This window comes from Adiantum capillus-veneris, chromosome 21 (genome assembly GCF_014529385.1).
Source record: "Adiantum capillus-veneris isolate H3 chromosome 21, ASM1452938v2, whole genome shotgun sequence".
NCBI classification, from domain to species: domain Eukaryota; kingdom Viridiplantae; phylum Streptophyta; class Polypodiopsida; order Polypodiales; family Pteridaceae; genus Adiantum; species Adiantum capillus-veneris.
In genome coordinates, this window is record NC_140951.1 from 130,927,064 (window position 1) to 130,953,689 (window position 26,626).

The 26,626-nt window shown below is 45.3% G+C and overlaps 1 protein-coding gene across 5 annotated transcripts in view; it reads left to right on the forward strand.

Moving 5' to 3' along the window:
* The window catches only part of LOC147431736 (dynein regulatory complex subunit 2-like), a 126,746-nt gene that overhangs the window by 85,720 nt on the left and 14,400 nt on the right, over nucleotides 1-26,626 (forward strand). For all 5 annotated transcript variants that reach the window (XM_086494242.1, XM_086494239.1, XM_086494238.1 and 2 more), the window contains exon 3: nucleotides 20,730-20,828. In XM_086494242.1, the coding sequence (XP_086350368.1) occupies nucleotides 20,730-20,828 (99 nt within the window). The remainder of the gene's footprint in view (nucleotides 1-20,729; nucleotides 20,829-26,626) is intronic.

Below are 26,626 nucleotides of genomic sequence, written 5' to 3' on the forward strand. Positions count from 1 at the left end.
ATCTATCCTCATTGGGACCACATCCAAAAGTGCAATGTGGCCCAACTGTCGGATACTTTCAGTGGGTAGTCCCACCTTGACTTTATGCCTTTATTGAGTTCACTTCCTAGTATCTACAAACTTGCTAAGTGCGACGGGGGGACCTACATGATCTTGCTTTGAGCCTAGACATCCTCTTATTATAGGAAGTCCAGTGTCAACCACTTCCCGTCTGCGGGTGAAACTACCGTTCACATTGGCCATACACATCCGACCGTTTGCTACTTCAAAAAGAGGGTCTCAAAAATAAAACAAAAATCATTGGAAAGAAACCAACAACTAAGGTTAGCAGTTTCCACGTTCTCGTGACATAGTTAACAACTGTCACGTCCCCGTGACAATATGTCTCATTATTTGCGGTGTGCCATTGGTCAAATACGCACATCCTCACATCAGCTGGAGATTGAGATTGGTAGATTCAGAGGGATACCAGCAGACAACAGGATATGCCGCTTATGCCAGCTAGAGCTAGAGAGAGAGCTACATTATATATGTCATTGCACAGTGTACTATGAGATACAGGACCGTTTCTATTGCTTATTCAGAGAGGGTTTCGGTCCTTTCTCTAGGGTCATGAGTTATGACAATCAAAGATTTCTTGGGCTATATCTACTTGAGTTACACAGATATAGACACACTTTAGTGGGGAGAGATAGAGAGAGACAATCCCAGAGACAGATTACAGATTTCTTTTCTCTAGATATGGACAACTAGAGGAGCAGCCATCTCTGCAGAGCTCGGCCCACAGTCATTCAACCTTTACCTGCACTCTCATTGACTGAGCACTGGAGCTACGGAGATCCAGACGGCCACGATTGAGGAGAGGGGCTACACAACATTGATGGAGACTATAGCAGAGGATTCGAGCCATACTCTCTCGACATCGAGAATGCAGATGAGGATGGATTCTAGTATAGTATCTTTGTTCTAGTTCTTTCTGTTGTACCCAGACATGGTATTAGATTTACTATTTAGTATTTTGTAACAGATTGGTCTTATAGGTCATTTTGGCCTTTTGAAGACGTTAATATAACATTTCATCTCTCTCTCTCTCTCTCTCTCTCTCTCTCTCTCTCTCTCTCTCTCTCTCTCTCTCTCTCTCTCTCTCTCTCTCTCTCTCTCTCTCTCTCTCTCTCTCTCTCTCTCTCTCTCTCTCTCTCTCAATATAGCAGGCTGGTCCAGGGCGAGGGGCGAGGGACATTTCATCTACTGGTCCTGTGCGAGGGGCGAGCTGCTGCTCCTTTGTCGAGGGCGAGCTCCTGGTCTTGTGTCGAGGGCAAGCTGCCTGCCAAGGGCGAGGGCGAGGGTCCTAACCTTTGAAGGACAAGGGCGAGCTGCCTGCCAAGGGCGAGGGCGAGCTGCCTACCAAGGGCGAGGGCAACGACGAGCCAGCCACGGCGAAGGCAGCCAGCCAAGGCGAGGGAGAGGGCAGAAACCAGCCAGGTCGAGCCAAGGCGAGGGCGAGGGCGAGGACGAGACCAGCCAGCCAGGACGAGGGCAAGGACGAGAGCAGTCAGCCAGGACGAGGGCGAGGGCTTGGTGACGAGGGCGAGGCCAACCAGGGCGAAGGAGAGACCTCTGCTGGTGAGGGCCTTGACTCGGTGCTCGCTTTGTTCTTCTCTCTCGGATGGACCAACCAGCCGAGGATGGTGATGCAAGTGGCTTCACCACCCCACAAAAAATGAAAGCGACATTCAAGCGGAGGAACAGAGATAGTATACTCTCGCCAAGCTCCCTGCGGGCAGGGAAAACCGTCAGAGTCCAAGATGATTTAATGATGGAGAGGGTTCAAGTGATGATTAAATCGGAGCTCAACTTTATGCGAGAGATCAGGAAAGAGATGTACGCAAACGCAAAGAGTTATAAGAATTCTATGTATGCAGATATGAGGAAATAATTGGATAAAGCGATGCTTGGTAAGCATGATGAGATGTATCTATCTGTGAAAGGGGAGATGCAGGCTCTAATGCGGGCAGAAGTGAATGTAATGGAATGTATTATGCAGAAAAAGTTGGATGAGGCAATTGCAAGCTTTGAATCTTGGAAAACCAATGTGGAAAAGTGCATGAAGGAAAAAGATGTAGTGATTGAAGAGCTTAAAGGGGAACTTGCAGCTTGCAAAATTATGCCCAAAACGGAGGGGGGAAATCAGCCCTCGATGTTAAAGGAGCTCGAAGAAATTAAGGAGCAGGTGAAAACTCTGCGCGAAGGGGAAGAACAAAACTCGAAAGAGGCTTCCTCATGGGCGGAGTGCCTTTTTAAAACACAAGAGAAAGTTGACGAAGCAGAAAAATGGATTGAAGGTGCAAAGAAAGGGAAGGCCCGGATGCCAGAAGCCGCACAGACTTCTACCATCATCAATATGACCATTGAGGAGGAACAGAAGAGGAGGACTAGAGCCCTCCATGTGCGTATTACTGGTATCAAAGACACCGAAAATGTAGAAGATGAAGTGAAGGAACTCTTGCAGCGCATGGGCATCCCGGAACCTATGCACACAGGTGCTTGGAGAGTAAGAAAGAAGGGAGTGGATGAGAAGGGAAACGTCAAAGAGAGAGCACTTATTTTGCGTTTCCCGACTTTGGAAACAAGGAAGGAATTCCTGAAGAAGAGACCAGCACTTAAGAAAACTGGAATATTTATGGGGGATGACCTTACTTTAGCACAAATAGCACATATGCAAGAGTTGATGCCAGAGGTCAAGGGAGCAAGGAAGAAGGGAAAAATTGCCTTTTATAGAGAAGGGAAAGTAGTGGTTTTGGAAAGACGCACAACATGACGGTGCGAGACATATGGGACCACACTCCGGATGGCGGCATGGAATTGTAATGGATCATATAGGCTAGATGTGGGTGCCTTTGAGGATAGCTTCAGAGATAGAGACATTGTCTTTTACTCAGAGACACATCAGAAATCTGGACAGTTGATGCCAAGTGTGACTGGTTATTTATGGGAGACAGCTTGTCGGCCAGACGCTAGATCCCAGCATGGGAGTCGAGGTTCAGGAGGGTAGTAGTCTTATTCAAGGAGGAGTTGCAGCCGCTATTACAGATTGTCCGGAGAGATGACCAGGCGAGATACATGTGGGTGAGACTGAGAGCTGAGACAGGCAGATTCTTATACATTGCCATATGTTACGTTCCCCCTAGCACATCAGTCTATACCTCACCTAGAGGGCAATCCCCTTTCTCTATACTTGATGATGACATATGGGAGCTCTCTAGAGATGGAGATATCATTCTCTTGGGAGACTTTAATGCTAGGACGGCCAACTCCCAAACGGTATTTTATGATACCTCGGAGGAGATGCTTAGAGAGATGGATATATCGGAGATGGGGCTTGACAGACACTCACAGGATAGAGAGCACACAGAGTATGGGAGATATCTCATGGAGATGATGACTACGCATGGTTTAACCATACTTAATGGTCTAGAGATTTTTCCTTCGTCTGGGGGATTCACATGCTTTCCTCACAGACATGGGGCCAGTACAATGGACTATGTCATGACTTCACCGAGCTTCATCTCTAATATTCAGGATCTCAGTGTGGGTCCTAGACCTGTTGGAGTAGCAGTAGACCATGCTCTCCCGACTTTTTCAGTCTCTTTCCAGTATAGTGCCTCTCGGACACCACGGAGGATTGCACACACACGGTATACTTTTACACCAGAGACGGACTCAGTCTATGTGGAGGAGATTTACATACGGATGTGGGCAGCCGAGCCTGTATATACCGTGGAGGAGATCACCACTTTATTGACGGAGATCTTGCATGGGGCAGCAGCAGAGGCATACCCACACACTCAACCAGATCAGAGAAGACGTTCTGGGAACATGCCTCAGAATAGTTGGTATGATGAGGAGTGCAGAGAGATGAGAGTTCAGATTCAGAGCGAGCTTATACTTGGAGTCATTACATATAGACAATCTCGGATTGCCCTTCTGCGTTTAGTACGTGATTTGTATCAGCTCTTTTTGAGTCGAGATTCAGGTGAGGCCTGGCGTCTCTTCCATGAGCACTCACCTCCTCCAGTGATTACTTCTCCCGAGATTTGGGGTCAGTATGCAGCATCATTATATACAGTACCTGGGCAACCACCATTACCAGACCCTCTAGAGCCATGTCCAGCCACTAGTACCTTCTTTACCATTGAGATGGTGAAGAACGCCATTGACAGGATGAGGACTAGGAGATCATATGATCATGATGGTTTGGTGGCAGAGCACTTGATACATGCTAGAGATTTACTGTCAGAGGTTCTTGCGCGGTTGTTTAACCGTGTCATGTGTGAGGGACTATCCGAGTCCTGGAGATTATCTACTATTGTACCTCTCTTCAAGGCAGGGAACCCCACGGTGCCAGGGAACTACCGTACTATTATGATAGGGAACACATTGGCACGGTTGTATGCATCCATTCTTGAACAGCAACTGAGTAAATGGGCAGAAAATGAGGGCATACGAGCAGCAGGACAGGCCGGATTCAGGAGGGGTTTCTCCACTTTGGACCATATTCTTACACTCAGAGCCATTATTGAGGAGGGTCGGGCACATGGGAGACGGATGTATTGTTTCTTTGTGGACTTCCGCAAAGCATTTGACACATTGCCAAGGGCCAGATTGATGCACAGGCTACTGAAGTTGGGAGTACCCACAGAGATCATATGGGGGATCATGGCTTTATACCGCTCAGTGTGACTGGCCAGGTACGCATTTTTGAGGGGATTTCTGACATTGTTCATTCCACTATTGGAGTGAAACAGGGGTGTCCTTTGTCCCCTACACTTTTTGGTATGTATGTAGATGAGGTCTCTGACTACATTGACAGAGAGGGTGACAGAGGCGCCCAGCTAGCAGGGACATGGATCCCTTTATTATTATATGCTGATGATATTGTGTTGATATCAGAGTCGCCAGAGGGCACGCAGAGACAGTTGGATGCATTGGACAACTTTGCAGAGGATTCTGGACTGTCTGTGAACCTTGGTAAAACCAAGCTTATGGTGTTTAATACCACACCACAGAGGATCAGGACACTGTGGAGTACACAGATGAATATACATATCTGGGGGTGGTATTCACGGGACCAAGGTTTACTTTGAGGAGAGCAGCAGAGACTAGATTGTCCAGAGCCTATGCGGCATTGGGAGGGCTAGAGAGGATGTGTTCGCAGGTTCAGTTTCAAGAACCACGAACAAAGCTATGGCTCTTTGATACTTTGGTTGCTTCAGCTATGCTTTATGGGGTCCAGGTTTGGGGACCATCTGTGAATCATGACAGTTGGAGGAACATGGAGAGACCCTTGGTATTCATGATATCCCGGATGATTAGAGCCAAGGCCTCCATACCACATGCGATTATTCGAGCGGAGGTAGCCGCCCCTCCTATAGAGATTGAGGCTCTTACCAGATCAATGTCCTTTATGCATAGTCTATGGGATACACATAGAGGCAGATATACTAGATTGGCTCTTGAGTCCTCTAGACAGTTAGCGATGCAGGGAGACGCATCATGTTGGTATGCACAGATGACCTCATGGTTTCAGAGGCATGGTCTCAGCATGGATAGATTGCCTCCTTTTCAGTATTCCCTGGATGCACCCTCCCTGCCAGTCACACGGACGGAGATCACTAGACTCATTCATCAGGATCTTATACAGTTGGACACCAGGAGGACTTGGGTAGAGCCGATGCAGGAGTTGGGCACGAAGATGGCTTTCTACAAAGAGCATCTTCTCCAACTTTCGGGAGATGGGTTTGTGACTCGTCCGAGCTACATGGACACTCATTTGTCTCATGGTGTGCGATGTGCTATTGGTCAGATTCGCACATCCTCACACCAGCTGGAGATTGAGACGGGTAGATTCAGAGGGATACCACCGGAGTCTAGGATATGCCAAATATGCGGTAGAGAGCCAGAGACAAAGCTACACTACATATGCCACTGCACTGTGTATTATGAGATACGAGGGCGCTTCCATTGCTTATTCAGGGAGGGTTTTGGACCCCTAGATAGAGTCATGAGGTATCAAGATCAGAGATTCCCTGGCTTATATCTACTTGAGCTACACCGACATGGAGATAGTATGCTGAGGAAACATGGAGTACGACAGTCACAGAGACAGATCACAGACTTCTTTGGATCGAGGGAGCGAGGAGACCAACCACCAGCACAGGGTTGTACCCGCATTCATACCAGAGGCGCTCTCATTGACAGGGCGACTGAGCTCGGGAGATCGAGACGACCACAACCGAGACACAGGAGCACACTCCATCAACGGAGACTCCAGCAGAGGATCAGAGGCATTCTAGCACGACACCCAGATTGTCATTGAGGGCCTATTCTACATTTTCACATTTCACATTTCACATTTCACACTTCATTTTCAGTTTTCATTTTTTACATTCAGTACTTGTTGTACTTGTACTTCAGACATTGTATTAGATTCACCACTTTGTATCTGATGGTCTCATAGGTCATTTTGACCTTTTGAAGACGTTAATATATCATTTCATCTCTCTCTCTCTCTCTCTCTCTCTCTCTCTCTCTCTCTCTCTCTCTCTCTAGGCTTGTGGGCACCTTATGGGGGCTGCTTTCAGCTTGACCCACAGTCCAAAACCCTAATCCAACGATATGGAGAGAGAGACTTTTTCAGCTGCTGTGAAGACGGGAAGTCCACCGGTTCCACAACCCCTATCAGCACCTTCACATTGGGAGACCTACCTGCTCCAAGAACTTAAGAAAATGCAGAACGAGCTTGCTCTTCTCAAAGTAAACATCGCCGTCAAAGATGAGAAGATTATGCAACTAGAAGTACAATTACAAACCAGCCAGGAGCACACTACCAAAGAGGAAAATACCCAAGCAGGTACCAACCCAGTCCAACAACAGGTAACAAACCAATTAGTCCACAAAGTCATTTCAGAAATGAAGGAAAAAGAGCAGATACAGGAAAATAAGAAGAAGATAAGGATTGGAGGGATGCCGGATAACTGGACACAAGCTGTCATAGAAGAGGAAGACGAATACATGTTAGATACTACCATATGGAAACTGAAATTGCAGAAAGCAGTCCCTTTTGTCGACCTCGGAGACCCGGTTTACATCGAAGTAAAAGGCAAACAAGCAGTTGCATCTTATGATACTATGGAGGAGAAAATAAAAGTCATGAAATAGACTAAGTCTCTTCAAGGGACTAAAGTGTGGATTTCAGATGAGCTCACCCCTTTGCAGCTTAAAGAGAGAGCCAATGAATTAGCCAAAGTACGTGAAGCAAGGAAAGAAGGCAAATGGGCAGTATACAGAGGAGGAAAGGCACTCATTAGGGAATTTAAGACTCCCACACCTCCAAAGTAGAACTTGGTGTATATCTCCCCTTTTTATCTATGATGAAGACTCATGGATTATTACCCCCTTTTTTGTAAAAAAAGCTTTTATGAGTCATAAAATCCTGGAAGTACCCCTGTATAACAGTAAGCTCATGATCATGGAGCTCTGAGCTACTGTACATTTTGTTTAAGATGGATGTATTTTAATTTGTCCCATGGGCCGACTTCGGCCTCCAGTGGACGTTAATACTCTCTCTCTCTCTCTCTCTCTCTCTCTCGGTGGATGCTTGGAGATGGAAAATTTGAAGGTCGTGAAGGAGAAGAATGCAACAGAAGCGGACGTCCCTCTTCGAGGAACCACTTCAGGAGACCCAAGAGAGCCCTCTAAACCCCCCTTTTCATTGCTACACTTGGTATTTTTCTTTCTTCTAACACCTTATATTTCATTCATGAATCTACTATGAGCTTGAAGTTTTGTTCTTTGGCCTACACAGTGCTGCGAAGCATATATTTTGCTAAGCTATTGAAGGACTAATTCAGGCTTCACTATCATATGTCAATTTCAAGATTGTGAATGTCTCCCCTCTTGGGAGAGGGTTCTTTAGAGTGCAATTCAAGCCTATAGATGGAGGTCTTAACAAAGAGCCGTGTGGACTTTCATTTTGCTATAGGTTTTCTCGCTAGATGGACACAAAGAATGGCAACGGAAAAGAACAAACTTTAGACACGCGTCTTCAAAACAACTGAACTGAAAGAAAGACACTTCACACAAGACACTGAGTGGTGTAGTTTCATCCCTAGAGTGCACTGACCCCAAACCGTGGCGTCCCTTTCAGTATTTCTTTATATTGCTTCAACACAATACAACACTCAAGGCTTTGCTCTGCATCTCCACGCGGTAGAATGCGAGAGAGTGAGCGGTGAGTTCATCTTTGACCATCCAAAAGCAATTTACATGAAAAGTATTAGGTCTAAAAGCATCTGGTCCCCAAAAGCTAGTGCCAAGGACAGCAAGCGCAATTTGTACAACTGCCACGTCAATATGTCAGCAGAAATTGTAGATGTCCATACAGCTCCCTGCCACATCATCATCCTTCAACCTGTCTTGAGTGTGTGTGTGTGTGTGTGTGTGTGTGCGCCTTTTATTTTAGGCCCCATCGGACGAGGTCCCATAAGTTGTGGGGGGTTAGGATTTTTAATCTTATTCCATTTTAATAATGGGCCACTCCACGAGGATTTGTAAGTTGGTGAGGATTTCATCTTCTTTCGCTTCTGATAGGGTTTAGGCCCCTCGGCCAAGATTTGCAGGGTTGCTAGGGTTAGGGCTAGGGAGTCCTAACCTTCTGGGTTTCTAGTGGCGAAGTAATGGGACGGCACCAGCAGGTGCCAACTGAAAAGAACAGATTGAACAGACTTTAGACACTTCAAAACGACTAAACAGAAAGAAAGACACTTCAGATGAGACACAGAGTGTTCCATCTCTAGTGCTTTGGCCCTAAATTGTGGCGCCCCTTTCGGATTTCTTTATATTGCTTCAACACGGTACAACACTCGAGGCTCTGCTCTGCATCTCCACGTGGTAGAATGCCAAAGAGTGAGCCTTGAATTCATATTTAAAGGCCCTTGGCAATCCAAAAGCAGTTTACATGAAAAGCATCAGGTCGAAAAGCATCTAGTCCCCAAAAGCTAGCGCAAAGGACAGCCAACGCGATTTGTACAACTACCACGTCAGCGTGTCAGCGAAAATTGCAGACGTCCATACAACTGCCTGTGCTATGTCATCATCCTTCACGCTGTCTTGAGAGTGTGTGTGTGTGTGTGTGCCCGTGTACGCGCGCCTTCTATTTTAGGCATAGTCACAAGGGAAGCATTCCGGTACGGGGAACGAGAGACGCAGGATGGGGCTCAAATGGATTTTTATTGTAAAAAAGAGGGTAGGACGGCAAGTGGGGACGGGAAGCCCGGAAAAGGGCGTCCCCTGTGACTATGATTTTAGGTCCCATCAGACACAGTGGGTAAGGATTTTTAATCCTAACCCATTTTAATAATGGGCCACTCGACGAGGATTTGTAAGTTGGTGAGAACTTCATCTTCTTCTGCTTCTGCTAGGGTTTAGGCCCCTTGGCCGAGATCTATAGGTTGGCTAGGGTTAGGGCTAGCTAGTCCTAACCCTTTGGGTCTTCAGTGGCTTGACACGTCAAGAGTTTGTGACATCCCCCTTGAAAGAAGAGCAATTGTCCTTGATTATATCTACAAAATAATTTTAGTTAGAAAAATAATATGAGAGGGTCATCCTGTTTTCTCATTCCATATCGGAGCTCTTGATATTCTGGCGTAGCAAAATTAGCCATCACACCCAGACCACGTTGATCTATAACGGGTGTCTTGATGCACTTTACATACCGGGGCAATCTCACTCAAGTAGGATGGCACATCACTATGCAACACAACTGCTTGCATATATATGTTACAAAACACAGAAACATAAAGTTGTCGATGAACACTCCCCCCGCAAATAACCATCCAAGTCCGGGCTATCACAAACTGTCACAAGACGAGCACCACGTGCCCATAGAAAAGAACAGACTAAACACACTTTTAGCACTTCAATAACAACTGAACTGAAAGAGAGACGACACGCGACACGGAGTGGCGGAATTCCGCCCGAGAGTATTGGCCCCAAACCTTGGCGCCCCTTTCGGTATTTCTTTATATTGCATCAACTCAGTCCAAGCCGGTACTCTAGACTCTGCACCTTCTCCAGGAAGCATGCCAAAGAATGAGCCCTAACCTCATATTTAAAAACCCTTGGCCTGAAAAGCAGTTACAGTGAAAAGCCTTCAAAACTCAAAAGCTTCTGATCCAAAAGCAATGCCAAAAAGCTGTCAGCGTAAATCATGGAAATCCGTACAGTCCTACAACGTCAGCGCTGCCAACATAAATAGTGGAAATCCGTACAGTTTTGCCACGTCAACGCAGCCAGCGTGAAAAGTGGAAATCCGTACAGTTCTGCCACGTCAGCAGTCAACGGAATTTTCGAAAATCAGTTGTTGTTTCTTCTGTTGCTTCTGCTTCTTCTAGGGTTTAGGCCCCTCGGCCGGTAGCTGTCACAAAGTGATGACGTGGCTACGGACAGCAAAAACCCTTATTTCTGCCAGAAAACCCTAATTTCCTGCAAACCCTAAAATCTGCCAGAAACCCTAATTTTCAGCAAACCGTAATTCCTGGAAACCCTAACCCTAGGGCAGCAGGAGAGAATCCCGGAAAATGCGCTGGCCTGCTGCCTACTGCTGACGTGGCAGTACGGCAGTCTTGAAAATTGCGCTGGCTGTTTTTGCTTTTCTCTACGTTGGGCCGAGAGAGAGAGAGAGAGAGAGAGAGAGAGAGAGAGAGAGAGAGAAAAAAAATTGATTGCTTTTATTTTTACTCTCATTGAGAGAGAGAGAAAAATTGCTTTTGCTTTCAAGCTTTTGGGGCTCTGCTTTTGGGCATCCCTTGTAACTTTAAATAAGTGGTTTGGGCATTCACTTCTCAGAGCATCTGGACGTAGAGTCTGAGAGTGAGCCCCGAGCCACTCTTGTACTTTGAACTAATTAATACAAAAAGAAATACCGAAAGGGACGCCAGTCTTTGGGGCCAATATCTCTAGGCTCAGAACTCCGTCGGGCCAATGCAAATCTATTGTGATCTGTGAATTGTTTTGAAGTGGTTATTTGGTGCTGTCGCGATTGATTCTTGGCTTGGAGTGTCCAAGTCTGTTATAGTGATATCAGAGCACGGCCGATTTCTCTTCTACGGGAAATCCGATCCCCAATTTTTTTTTCCGCGGCACCTATGGCTTCACGCAAGGATCAGTCACTCCCTCTGCATCTGGAGATGTGGGTAGGGATCACAACGAAGATTCCGACAGAGAGTATGGTCCGCCTCAGCCTACTCAGGCGGAAGGTTGCTTCCCCTTTGCATATCTTGATACAGAAAGGACTCCCTTTTCTTGTGGGGATCCACAGAGGTGACTGCCTTTCAGACATTGAAAGAGAAATTGACTACAGGACCAGATTTGACTTTGCCGGACTTGCAGAAGTCATTTGAAGTATTTTGTGATGCTTGTGGTCATAGTCTGGGTGCGGTCTTGATGCAAGAAGGCCATGTCATTGCTTACGAGAGCCGATTGTTCTCTAGGCCGGAGATGACAGCACAGATATATGAGAGAGCTTTTGGCGGTTATCCATGCTCTTACTCAGTGGCGGCATTACCTACTCGGAGCGGATTTTACTGTCTTTACAGACCATCAGAGTTTGTGCTACTTCTTGTCATAGAAGTAGCTTTCGGAAAAGCAGATGCGGTGGGCTAACATCTTGTCACAGTTTCACTTCCAGATTGTCCATGTTCAGGGACAGAAGAATGTGGTGGCAGATGCTTTGTCTCGGAAGCCGTTGGTTCTGGCTATTTCCGCAATACATCATAGGAGCTTCGAGGATATAGTCGATCAGTATGCCACATATACAGATTTTGCAAATATTTTCACACGGATACGGGATGGGGAGACAGTAGCTGGATACTCCCTTCGAAAAGGTTACTTGATGAGAAAGACTATGTTGTGCGTTACACAGCCGTTGAGGGAAAATGTTATAACTGAATGCCACTGTCCACCTTTTATGGGTCACCGCGGCATTGCTACCACCATGAAGGGGATAGACTGATACTTCTTTTGGCCGAGACTCAAAAAGGATGTGGAAGAGTTGTGCGCAGTATGCCAGAAGGTCAAGTTTGATAGGCATAAGGCACACGGATTGTTACAGCCTTTACCCATACCCACCCGCCCCTGGGAAAGTATTGAAATGGATTTCATTTTTGATCTCTCGAGAACACAGAATGATCACGATGATTTTCCGATTACATGGCACGTCTGAGACGATTGTCTCCGACAGAGACCCCAGATTTATGAGTTTGTTTTGGAAGGCAATGCACACAGTTGCAGTTCTCGTCATTGTTCCACTTGCAGACTGACAGGCAATTTGAGATTGCCAATTCAGTGGTTGTAGATTTATTGAAGTCTTGTATCTCGGATCAGAAGACTCAATGAGAAAAGAACTTACCTTTGGTGGAATTTTCCTACAATAACACGATACACTCTTCGACGGGGAAGGCGCCATTTGAGATTGTTGAAAGTGCTGCGAAGGTTCCATCCTTCCTAAGCACGAAAGATTAGATATTTGAAGCGGCGAGAGTGCTGCTAAGGTTCCATCCTTCCTAAGCACGAGATTTGGATACGGCTTTTGCCAAGGTTCGCGAGACTCTGCAGAAGTCTCAAGAACGACAGAAAAAGGCAGCAGATCGCCATCGTCGCGACATGAAATTGAAGGAGGATGATTGGGTGCTCTTACGTTTTGAGAAGGCACACCTACGAAAGAAAAAGGGAAAGGAGAGGCTTTTTCCAAAGCTTAGTATGCAATACTACAGACCTTTCTAGATCACTGAAAAGATAAATGATGTCTCCTTCCGATTGAAACTGCCAGATACTTGGAGGATTCACAATGCATTGCATGTGAGTCTCTTGAAACCTGTTAAGGGCGATGTGCCTGATGATGGGGAGCCTCATGAGCAACCCGAAGTGGAAGAAAACAAGGAGACCCTTGTTCCTGAACAGATTTTGGCACATAGGGATACGAAGAAAGGTAAAGTCCGAAGGCGGTTCTTGGTTAAGTTCAAGAACTTTCCTACATTTGATGCGAAGTGGATGGAGGAGGAGGACCTAGCAGATACTCCTCGGATTGTGAAACCTTACCTCGATGCTTTGGTTTAGCATAGTCTACTCCAAACGGAACCCGGAAATTTAGCTTGGCCGAAGATATGGTGCAGTAGGATGCACAAGAGGGGAGTTACTCCGCTCCTTTGTCAACAGATGCCTTGATTTTGATACTAAAGTCACTGATGTCTCTTTGAGCTTCTTGGGATACTGAGAGCTGACAGTATTCTGTTGGATGACTTTATGAAATGGAATTCCTGATAATGGTACTGATTTGTTCTTGACTTCGTTTGAGTGCAGGAACTGATAGACGAAATGACTGCAGCATTTTGGTCTGATTGATCTCGAATAGACAGTGTTGCAATAGGGGTTAGTCAATCGGACATCGATGAGGTCCCGATTGGACCTAGATGTGATTGCTAGCTACATTGCCGATAAATCATGCTCTAAGATCCGAATGAATGTTGAATGTAATGTGATGTCGTGTGATGTCTAGTGATGTCCTGTGATGTCCTGTGATGTGACTGTCGATTTTGGTACATGTGCTAGATGTGTGTTCCTAGTATGTAGGTACTAACAGTCAGTGTCTGCTAAGACGGTTTATGGCTTTTGTCGGTTTTGTTTGCGTAATTGCGGTCAATTACAATGCTTTCAAGAGGGGGGTATGTCACAAAGTGATGACATGGCTATGGACAGCAGAAACCCTAATTTCTGCCAAAAAACCCTATTTCTTGCAAACCCTAAAATCTGCCAAAAACCCTAATTTTCAGCAAACCCTAATTCCTGGAAACCCTTATCCTAGGGCAGCAAGAGAAAATTCCGAAAAACGCGCTGGCTTGCTGACGTGGCAGTACGGCAGTCCCGAAAATTGCGCTGGCTGTTTTTGCTTTTCTCTACGCTGGGCCAAGAGAGAGAGAGAGAAAAAAAATTGATTGCTTTTATTTTTACTCTCATTGAAAGAGAGAGAAAAATTGCTTTTGCTTTCAAGCTTTTGGGGCTCTGCTTTTGGGCATCCCTTGTAACTTTAAATAAGTTGTTTGGGCATTCACTTCTCAGAGTATCTGGACGCAGAGTCTGAGAATGAACCTCGAGCCACTCTCTTGTACTTTGAACTGATTAATACAAAAAGAAATACCGAAAGGGGCGCCAGTCTTTGGGGCCAATATCTCTAGGCTCGGAACTCCGTCGGGCCAGTGCAAATCTATTGTGATCTGTGAATTGTTTTGAAGTGGTTATTTGGTGCTGTCGCGATTGATTCTTGACTTGGAGTGTCCAAGTCTGTTACAGTAGCTCTGTTCTTCAGTAGGTCGACACTTCAGCAGTTTGTTACACAAACTGCTGACATGTCAGCCTCTGAAGAACGGAGCCAACCTGTAGATTTCGGCCGAGGGGCCTAAACCCTAAGTGAAGAAGCAGAAGCAGCAGAAGAAGTTTTTACCAACTTGCAAGTTCTTGCCGAGTGGCCTATTTTTAAAGAGGAGTTCAGCCAACTTATGGGACCCCGTCCAATGGGGCCTAGGTGACCTAAAGGGATTAAATAAAGCAGGACCACACACACACTCACACTCTATTTGCGTAGCAACTGATGACATGGCAGACTTGTACTGATTTCTAGATTTTGCGTTGATGACGTGGCAGCCAGTACGGATTTCCGCGTTTTACGCTGGCTGTTGACGTGGCAGAGCTGTATGGATTTCCGCAAAACGTGCTGGTAGCTTTTGGCACTAGTGCTTTTGGGACCCGTTGCTTTTGGGTTTGACTGATTTTCATGTAACTGCTTTTCTCTCTCTCTCTTTCAGTTCAGTTGTTATTGAAGTGCTAAAAGTCTGTTCAGTCTATTCTTTTCTATTGGCACGTTGTGCCCGTCTTGTGAGAGTGGTATCAGAGCATCAGGCGTGTGCTTTTCTGAAAGCATACCGGTCCTAAAAAAATAGCAGACATAGCAAACCGGCGCTTGCAAAGGCTATTGGAATTTTATTTGAAGAATCTTCGTGTCCCGACCTCGGACTTATTAGCCACTCCCACCCTTGATCGCGCATCAGGCGCGCTCGTGTTTTCACCGCTGTCTTACAGAGCATAAGCCATATAAAACCCAAGACATGGCGTTCATGGATTCAGCAGAATATTTGCAGTTTCTTCTCGACGAGCTTTGCGACATTCTTTCACGGCATCTTCAGCAAAATCTTCCGATGCTACAAATTTTTCAACAATTTTTGAATTACATGTTACCCCCTCTAATGCCCCAGGTGGTACCTCCTCCTCCAGCACCAGAAAGTATGAGAGCTTCCAACCGGCAACCTTCCTAGTCATCTGTTCCGATCGGGGGAGTCTTCAGGACTATGGTGCAGCCATCTGACCCCGATCCAGTGCAACCGCCTTTGCCCCCACCTCCCCTACCACCACCACCACCAAGCTACAATGGTTGGAGCCCATATGGATACCCTTATTATCCGTACTCGGGATACCGCCTAACCAACCCAAAAATTTCAAGGATGGCGGCATGACAATCAAATTTTTCACTTTTTTCGGGGTGAAAAATGGAAAGAAAGCATTGCAGTTCCTACAGCAATTCGACAACATCTATGTTTTGGGCAACTATACAGAAGAATCCAAGATTTCTGGAGCAGCAAGATTTCATAAAGATAATGCTATGTAGTGGTGGAGTTCAATCCAAAGTTACACAAAACGAGAACGGGAACGCGGACCTCCGGAACGTTTCCAAAACAGGGGACCCTCGGAAAAGTGGAACGGGAACGGGGGCCGGAACGGTAAGCTTAAAATATGCTCAAATAAGGTTGGATTTAACCTATACGTTTGTAGAGAGGGGCCCATTCCGGCCGTTCCCTATTACACTGTGTGGCCATCTACCATGCATGCATTGCCAATGTGTCAACATGCCATACATGAACTGCATGTATGTCTGAAATGGCTACAACTTCTTCATACTCCTCTTCTTGATGGTTATTGGTCTACTTGGAGTTCTCCATAGCTACTGAAAATGGCCATAAATATAGATCAGATTTCCACACAAAAGAGAAATCAGCTAGGCTTGGTACCACTGTAACTGGCTGGGGGCTATTGCCCAAGTGGTGGAAGAGAGCACACATAAGTTTCAGCATAAGGGACAGAGTGAAAGAGAGTTTTCAGCTCAAAGACGAGTGATAGAGATTGGAGCTCACAACTCCTAGCATTACACAGTAGAGAAAGAGAGAATTCAGCCCATAAAGAGTGTAGAAGAGATGGAGATGATGAGGTAGAAGATGAGAGAGAGAGAGAGAGGGGTCAGATTTTTGAAATTTGAAACAGGCGTTTCGCCCGGCCGTTCCGGTTACACTCTGAGCCGGAACACCGTTCCGCTCCCATTCCCGTTCCGAGGCAAAATGCCTGTCTAGAACGTGTTCCGGGAACGGGAGGAGTCCGTTCCGGCCGTTCCCTGTTACTCTGGTTCAATCGCGACACAACCGCATGCTCCAAGGACCTGGCAAGATTTCAAGACAGTATTTGCACGTAGTTATATGACTTCTATGTTTGAAGTCCGGTTTTTGGCAGAATGGGGCAATTTCAAAATGCTTGCCACAGAGACCATGGACGACTATAGCCAAAGGTTTCTCGATGTATACCTTCCGGTATCCTTCTTCAGGTTCGTTCCCTTGGAGGCCCAATGCGAGCGATACACCATTGGACTACCATCACCATTGCAGGAATATTGTCTCTCCAAGCAAGTCTCCACCATGCAAGAGGTTATGGACCATGCCGCAGTCGGCTACAAACTAATGAAGGGAAAGCTGGAGTTTGCCACAGAAGAACCTCCGGCCACTAACCACAAGTCTCAACAACAACGAACAAATTCTTGGGAGTCTCGTGACACCCAACCTTAAAGGCCTCGTCTGACACAGCGTCAACAAGAAACCATTTTACAAGAAGGCCGATGCTTCGGATGTTTTCAAACAGGGCATACATTTACTACATGTCCTTAGCGAGCCTCGACGTCTTTAGAGCAACCTCCTGCTCCCACGATAGAACGACCCTCAGGGCCACCTCCAACCAAGAGAGCTAGACCCGCTATTGGACTAGTCCTTGATATCTATGGCATACACCTTGAAAGTACAAATGATTTGTGTCGAGCATATGGTAAAGTCAACGGCTTGAAAGACCTTATTTTCTTTGACGTCGGAGCTACATAGAACTTCATCCATCCAAAATTCTTGCAGCAGATGCACTTTGATTATGTTTGCAAAGGGTGGAGAAATTGAAGTTGAGCTAGCCATAGGGCAAACTCAGAAAGTGGTACGCTCATTGGTGCTCCTCTAGTGACTATCCAAGATTATCATGGAAAAGCAGATTTCCACATTATGAAGTTGGGCAATTGCGATGTTCTCTTGGGCATGCCCTGGCACAACAAGAATGGTGCGACTCTCCAGGTTTGGAACCGAACCCATCACCGTGATGCAGAAGGGCAAGCCAATCGTCCTCAAAGTTCGGTTGTTCGAACAAAACCCTTAATAAACTCTCTAGTTGTTTTATAGTTAGATACTCTTGAACACTGTTTGAGAAAGTATTGTTTGAAATTTGTTTGAAATGGATGCTATCTGTTTTAAACCTGTCGTGGTGCCGATTTGAACTGTTTGACTTTGGTTTTAATACTAGTTTCATTGATTGGTGATTTACTCCCGGGAGGAGTATTGTCTGAACCTCGAAATGTTGTTTTGGTATTGTCTGAACCTCGGAATGACGCAGACGGGATGTCTAGGGAGCGCTTCGTTGTATGCTGGAAAACCTCCGAACGACGCAGACGGGATGTCTGGGGAGCGTTTGGTTGTATACTTGAACCTCCAAGCGACACAGGCTGCGGTCTACGGAGCGTTCGGTTGTACCAGTCCTGTGAACTCATTGCCCGGACCTTTCTAGGTTATTTGCAGGGGGAGTGATGAGGTAGTCGTTGAGTAGCTTCATACCGCAGAGCATCTGTCTCAGAGAGGTGCTCAACGGCGTTGTTCGTTGTGTCTTGTAACATGCATATGTGAGCATTTGTGTTGCATTGTGATGTGCCAACCACTAAATATTCCTTATTGGATGAGATATTTCCTGGGAAGTCAACGACCCAAGATATCAAGAGTTCCGATTTGGAATGAGACTCCTTATTGAATAAGATTCTTTTGGGAAGCCAACGACCCAGGATCTGTCTGCTCTTGAAGGACCGGTATTCTTCCAGAAAAGCACGCGACTCGAGCTGTGATACCACTGTAATGGGAAGAATGCCACACGCCAACGAAAAAGAATAGACTTTGGATGCTTTAAAACAAGTGAATTGAAAGAAAGACATGTCACACGAGACACACAGTGGCGTAGTTCCACCCCCAAAGTGCACTAGCCCCAAACTGTGGCGCCCCTTTCGGTATTTCTTTGTATTGCTTCAACACGATATAACACTCGAGGCTTTGCTCTACATCTCCACACGGTAGAATGCTAGAGAGTGAGCGTTGAGTTCATATTTAAAGGCCATTGGCCATCCAAAAGCAGTTAACGTGAAAAGCATCAAGTCTAAAAGCATCTAGTCCCCAAAAGCTAGAGCCAAGGATAGGCAGCACGATTTGTACACCTGCCACGTTAGCATGTCAGCAGAAATTGTTGACGTACGTACAACTGCTTGCGACGTCATCATCCTTCATGTTATGTCTTGAGAGAGTGTGTGCGCACGCGCCTTTTATTTTAGGCCCCATCGGAACCCATTTTACTAATGGGACAATCGGCGAGATTCTGTAAGTTAATGAGGACTTTATCTTCTTCTGCTTCTGCTAGGGTTCAGCCCCCTCAGCCGGGATCTACAGGTTAGCTAGGGTTAGGGCTAGGGAGTCCTAACCCTCTGGTTGTTGAGTGGCTTGACACGTCAGGAGTTTGTGACAAAGCAAGAGGCTTCATGCAAATGGGGGGTTGGAAGGTGTTTGTGTAAGGAAAAGAAGTGAAGTAGAAAAAGCTACGAGCATAGAAGCGAAGAAAAGAAGACGACAAGCTTGGAGGATAGAGGCTCCAAAGCTTGTATATAGACCTAGAGCTCATGTTTCTCTTCCCTCTTCAGATACTTCTTCAACACCTCTGCATGATCCACCACGTGATCCTCAAGGCACTTATTTGGACATCAGCAGCAGATTTGAAGGCATAAATTCATTCCCTTGTTTGGCAGAAATTGCTTAGAAGTCTGCCGAGGAGAAGGCTTTGAAGACCTCTAAGCCTAGGAGTTCGTCCAGGTGTAATCACTATTCCTAGCCTAATTTGAGGCAATCTTGTACTTTAGCTTGCCCTAGGACTTTTATCTTTTGGTGATACCATTTATGGTTGATTCTCAATGGTATTACTTTGATGTAATTTTACCTTAGGTTATGTGCCCTTGGGAGGTGATTTTTTAATGGAAAGGTTTCCTTTTTTTTAGTTAAAAAAATGCACCAAAACCCTCTCCAAGAGGGAAAATAAAGAGAAAAAGATAAAAGGAAAGGGAAAAAAATTATTGTATGAAACATGTAAGCTCTTGACTCATTCTCTTTAAATTGGAATTTTCATAGTTCAGCAAAAGGAATTGGAAAGACGATCATTTACTTTCTATGTATTTGTGGACAAGGATTTCTGTATGGATATGTTTTTCAATGGTCACCTTGGTCATTAGTTTAACGTAAACTTCATGCACCTGAGTTCACTTACTGTGTGCTTGGTTTAGAAGTTGAGCATGATGTCTAGCTTTGAAATGAGGCTGGAATAGTATAGGAGAAAGTTCAGCAAAGATTAAAGCCAAGGACGAAGTTAGTAATATCAGAGGTCTTCTCAATAGGTTGAAAGTATTCCAGGTTTAAACGCTGGAATCTTCTCCTTGCATGTTTCATCTCCTTCACTTTTTGGGGCCGTCAAACTCGGAAGGGAATTTATGCACATCTTGTCCGCCGGAAAAACTTGGAAGGGAATCTAAAGCAAGTTTTTCTTGCAATGGTATACAATTTGGGTGGAGTATTCACCAGCACAAGTGAAGAGGATCTATTTCTATGTTTGGAAACAATCTCATACTTGTGTAACGTTTAGAAAATCTACTTGGATTGAATAGCCTTGTAGTAAACAATCCTCCAATAACTGATTTTACTTTCTCCTAGTGGAATATTAATCAGTAACCTTTGTGTTATCTCCTCCCTTGGCATCCCCTTGTTACGAGTCATTGACACAGAGGGTAGTGGTTCTAAGGTGTTTTGCGCAGTTAATGTCTTTATTACTACTTCCAACATTGAGCTTGTGATGGTATACCTTGTGCAGAAAGGAAGAAAAAATTTCCACTTCTTGGCCATGTAATTCATGTGCTTATATGCATAGTTAGCTGAGAATGTTTGGTTTTTGTTTTGAAATGTGATTCTCTGAAATGTAACTTTGATTTTTAAGGTATTGAAAGAGATCATTTTGCTCTTGACCATGCAGGTTTTATGGAAGCAAAAGCTTTTTTGCATGGTTGTTAGGGTTGTCTTTTCTGGCTATTTACTGAAAGTGAAACAAAAGGGAGAATGTGCAGTCTTTATAGGTGTCATTATTCAGATATGAAGATCCTGTGTGCAAAATGTATTGAACCCTTCTTTGATGCTTAGGATATGGAGATGGAGTTTCAAGACAATGCACAGAAATTTGAACAATCTTTTGAGCAGGAATCAGAGCACATCAGAACAGCTCATGAAAAGCAAAAGAAGGTAGAGTTGTCTTATTAATAGAGAAGATACTTCTCATGTTTGTGTGATGAATTTTGATCCATTCATCCCCTTTGCACTACATTATTTTTCTTGGAGCTAGATTCAGAGCCCTTAAGAAGGATTAGAAGCTTCACCTTTGTAACAATTTATGGAAGTCACTTTTTGTGTTTTCCATTAGTGTCAAGCATTTGGCTCTTGACACATACATGTTTGTTTTTGAATTCTTGAAACAGTGTTTCTTTCTCGAGTTGCCAATTAGCAATTTAAATTCTGTTGGAAGTCTCCATGGATGTTAATACCTGTTTTGGCGGGTAACATTTAGAAAGGAAACTTTTACAATCCTTATTGAAAGACCCTGGTATCTAAGTGCCATCATGATTCTTGTAGTCCAGCGTATTTCAATAGTTTTGCTTTTTTTTCTCCATTCAGCCTACAATGCCCTAAATATCTACTCCTAGTCAACTGCAAAAATTATTATTTTCAGAGATATGAATAATAGACCAATCATAGTGTGCAAATTCTTCCTATTCTTAGTGGTGCGCACCTTTTCTGTTGCATTAGTTGTTTCTATCTAAGCTTTTTTCTAGTGCTAGGCTTCATCGTGGTTGAGTCTGTGCGCACCTTTTCTGTTGCATTAGTTGTTTCTATCTAAGCTTTTTTCTAGTGCTAGGCTTCATCGTGGTTGAGTCTGCTCTTGATCTCCGGAGTCATGACAGAAACTCAGTAAGCTGTACTTTGTGTTGATGTATGCTCATGTGTGTGCACGCGCGCGTGCGCCTGCATGTGTGTACTTAGTTCTACACCCACTTGTAGCAGGAAAAGTGCGTCATGCTCTCTACTGTGGGTGCTCCTCAATGCAATATGCATGAAACCTCACTCCAACAGAATGAAAACCTATAGAACAATGGAACAAAGCAAACTCAAAAGACACAACAGTAGACTCCAAACTCAATGGAACTCGACTAACTCATGGAACCAGTACAGACTCTATCTGGTAGCACACTCAGCTCCAAGCCCAGGGCTCACAGGTACAATGGGGGTGTTAAGGCTCCAACTGGTGGGGAGAGTGCAGATGTGCAGTGCTAGATTGGACACAAGACTCAAGACTTAATGACTCATAAGACGTACATGATTCTCCCGATGACTAGAACAAATCGAGCATATATACAACCATAAAGAGCAGCCAACAGCTAACAAAATATTATTGATAGTCGAGCTACGTCTATCTCCGAACTGTGGTGGCGGTGAACTGGCCATGGTGTCCACTAGGCAACCACTTCCGGTGTCTACCACGCGTCCCTGCCTGGACGAGAGTCCACCCAGTGTGAACCCAAGACCAACTGCAATTGCACGTCCAGTGCAAGTGACATTGTGGCCCTACTACACATAGTCACAAGGGACGCGTCAGGGGACGGGGGACGGGGCTCAAATGGATTTTTAGTGTAAAAAAGAGGGCGGGACGGCAAGTGGGGACGAGAAGCCCAAAAATGGGCGTCCCCTGTGACTATGCTGCTACAGGTTGCCTGCCACAAAACCACTCACCATCCCATTGATTTGTGGTAAGCTATGTATTGTGACTCTGCAAGAGCACTGGTGATATGTACTCTGCGTACATTCAATTTAGCGTGGAGTGAAAGAGAAAAGTAGATATTTCTATTAGGATACTATTTCCATAATGTTGGATTTAGATAATACTAAAGTGGAATAGCTTAAAGAAAGAGAAACATGTGTCAGCACAACGGCCATAGCATGGAGTGTTGTGTTGGCATCTTTGATTGAGAAAAATGAAGCTAGATTGAATGAGTTCAATGAGTTGAAAGAGCTGGAAGAGAAAGAAGCAATGGCAAAGTACTAAAGCAGAGGCTTTGAATGGGAAATTGTTCAAAAAAAGGTGGACCTTGAGGAGGCCTTAACAGCAGCAAAGTTGCAAGAGATGGGGTAGGCAAGCTGTCACGAGAACGTGGCAACTGCTAACCTTAGTTGTTGGTTTCTTTCCAATGATTTTTGTTTAATTTTTGAGACCCTCTTTTTGAAGTTGCAAATGGTCGGACATTGTATGGCCAATGTGAACGGTAGTTTCACCCACAGACGAGGATTGGAACTCATATAGTAAGAGGATTTCTAGGCTCAGTTCAAGATCATGTAGGTCCCCCCGTCGCACCTAGCAAGTTGGTGGATACTAGGAAGTGAACTCAATAAAGGCATAGTGCAAAGGTAGGGTCACCGAGGGAAAGTACCCGGCAGCTGGGCCACATTGCATTTTTGAATGCGGTCCCAGTGGGGATAGATGGTCAGATGACTAGTGGAAGTCCAACGGAAGCATCTCCTAAAGTTTAGGGAACTGCTATTTTGGACCATAAATCTGTTCGCATCGTTACGTCCGGAATGACAAGGGGAACATTTTAGAACTTTACTGCAAAGTCAACTGGGCAACCAGTCGGGAGATTTTTAAGCGGAAAGCCCAAAACGGGAAATTGTCTGTAAATGTGTCAAGTGGCACTTTCCTTGTGCAGAAGAAGAGGGCGCTCGATTTCTTGCTGGGAAGGCCTCATTTGCAAGCTTGTCACAAGTTAAGAGCTATTGACTGCAAGCTTTCCCTCTCATGTACAGTGTTGTAAGGTGCAGCGGAATGAATGTTATACTTTTCTCAAGATGAGTGCTCCGTACTGTGCTCAAGGTTCCTTTTTGTTCTTATGGAAAGGAGAGCCTTCCGTTGTTAATGAGAGAGTGCAATGATCACTAACAAGTGAATAGACACTGTGCATGAAAGTGTGTGAGACTGAGAGAGAGATCTGTGCAAACTGCAAACTCTCTACCATAAAGAAAATGCTTCCAATGCTTAAGAGAGTGAATGACAAACAAAAGTTCTTTATCATAAACTGAATAATTCTTTTTCGCACTATTGAGCTTCCGGCTAAGGAAAGCTACAGGATGATCATGCTGCTAAAGCACAGCGCCTATGGCAACATTGCTCGCATCCGTCCATACCTCAAAGGGATCATCCCAAGAGGCAAGGATAAGACACGGTACTTCTATCACCGCAACCTTGAGAGCTGCGAAAGCCTCAATGGCTGCTTCGGGCAAGTCTACGCGGTGATGGCAAGTCTTTACCCCTTTCAAAACATCCGTCATATGTGCAGCAATGCGTGCAAAATTCTCTATGTGCGAACTATATGCTTGACATAAACCAAGAAAAGAACGCACATCATATGCAGTTTTGGGCAAATCCCAACTACGAACCTATTCCACCTTCGCGGGATCTAGCTTGACGCCTTCTGCAGAAATGATATAACCCAGATAAGTGACTTCAGTAAGAAAAAATTCAGACTTCTTAGCTGCAATGTACAACTGACACTCATCCAAACGGGTTAGTACCCTTTCGACATCCCTTTCATGTTGTTCCCACGATGTAGAAAAAATGAGAATATCATCCAAAAAGATGAACACACATACACCGACCATATCGCCGAAACGACCTACCATGAGACGATTAAATGTACCCACGGCACCTGTCAATCCAAAAGGCATAACAATATACTCCCATTGCCCTCGCTCAGTGCGAAAAGCGGTCTTGAAGAAGTCGCCTTTGAATAGCCGTACCTGATGGTATCCACTCTTGAGATCGACCTTGCTGAAAACCTTTGTTCCATTGAGCCTATCTAGGATATACTCAATGCGAGGCATTGGAAACTTGTTCTTGACGGTCATCTTGTACAATGCCCTGTAATCAACACACAAACGAGACGAACCATCCTTCTTGCGAACAAACAAAATAGGAGCAGCAAAAGGACTTACACTAGGACGTATGAATCCTCTAGCCACCAACTCCGTGAGTTGTCGTTCCTCCTATGTCTTGTTCAAACGGTAGGGAGCCTTACTGACAGGCTGTGTCCCCTCCATAAGCTTGATGCGATGGTCCTCTGGCCACTCGGGTGGGAGACGAGGTGGAAGATCATCCTGCAAAAAGAGATGCTTAAACTTGGTAAACAAATCTGAATACTTAGCTGGAGCCTGAATGCTCTGGGAAACTGGAGCAGCATAGATGAATGCCGCTTGTGCTCCTCGTCGTAATTCACGCTTTACCGGCACATGAGAGATTGAGAGGCAAAGAATGCAAGCCCTCCTCAGCAGGAATGATGAGGGGGGAGTCAGTTTTGGCATTTAATGTGAGAGTGTTAGCCTCCCAATCAATGAGAGGGTTATGCTCACGAAACCATCTTATGCCCAAAAGCACATCACATCCTGAGAGAGGAGACACAAGAAATTTCCTACGGAAAGCAGCTTGTTGAACGGTAAACATCACATCAAGGCACTCTTTCGTGATGAGAGAGTCCATACCAGGAGCGAAGCCAGAAACCTCGAGAGGAGATTTCTGACTAACCTCTAGGCGAGCTCTCTCAACAAGAAAGGCACTAATCACATCATGCATACTGCTTGGATCAAACAATATGTTAAAACGTTGACCCTTTACATAACCATAACACTTCATTAGAGATTCATCAATGTGTGTTTCAGAGACATGATAAGATTCAGCTTGGTGCATTAAAGTGCTTGTGGTTGCTGTGGGTGCCTTTGGTTCCTTAGGTGGGACTGTCTTAGGACAAGCCTTCTTAATGTGACCCTTGACGTGACATTGATAACATCTACCTTCCTTAGCATAAATCACTTCTTCTTCAGCCGTGATGTATCCTCCTATAATTCCTTGTGCAGCTTTTTCATCCGGGGTTAGCTTAGGTTTTACAGGTACTTTAGCTTTACCCTTAGATTCATTGTTAGAGTTTTTTTCCGAAGAATTAGAGGAAGATGGGCTAAAAGAGTTACCATTCTTACTGTTCTTACCATTCTGCGTGTTCCGAGAATTCTGAGGGGTTCCTTGAGAAGTCTTGTTTTCCTTAGGCTTTCCCTTGTTGTGCTTCATCACCCGTGCGAGAGCAATCGCTACCGCCTTGTTAAGATCGATTGGATCAAGTACCTCCACATCATACTTGATATACTCATCCAATCCGTAAAGGAATTCCTCCTTGCGCTCCGCATCCGATTTGCGTAATTGAGTGTCGAGCTGCAAAACACGATTAGAGAAATACATAACCGGCATACCATTTTGCTTGAGAGCGCGCCAATCGTCCTTCAATCGTGCGAGGTACTGAGGTGGCATAAACCGCGCCTTGAGCTTGTCTTGGAAATCAACCCAACTAATGGAAAGGGGCGTGAATTCGTCGGCTTCTTCTAGGTGCACGGCTAACTGTGCCTCTTGCCATGCATGGTACCAATTGATGGCATCACCAGCAAGGTACATAGCTGCCGTCAAAACCTTGCTATTTCCTGTCTTCTTAGTTGTCGCAAAATAAGCATTAAATTGATGCAACCAAGAATGAATAACCGTAGCATCCATCTTACCATCATACTTACTGAAAGTCAACTTCTCTGTGACTGGGTTGTTGGAGTCCGAATCGCGGCTTGTGCCACTTGAGGAACTACCAACGTCTCGAAGCAACTCTTGCATGCGTTGTTCACTTTGTACCGCACGCTCGGCGTGTCGTTCTTCAGCCGCCAAGCGCGCTTGATCATGCTCACGCTCCAAGGCGTCCTGTCGTTCTGCCTTTCTTTCTAGTTGTGCCATCGTAACGCGAGTCGTTTCTTGTTGTTGTGCCATCATCTCCATCATCGCCTTGACCATTGCCTCCATAGGATTTTGTACAACTCGTGGCGTAGATGGGGAAGAAGGGGGAGGGTCGGGAAAACCTCCTGGTGGGGAGAACTCTTCTTCGCCACTCCAGAGTTCTCGCCCACTCCCATGC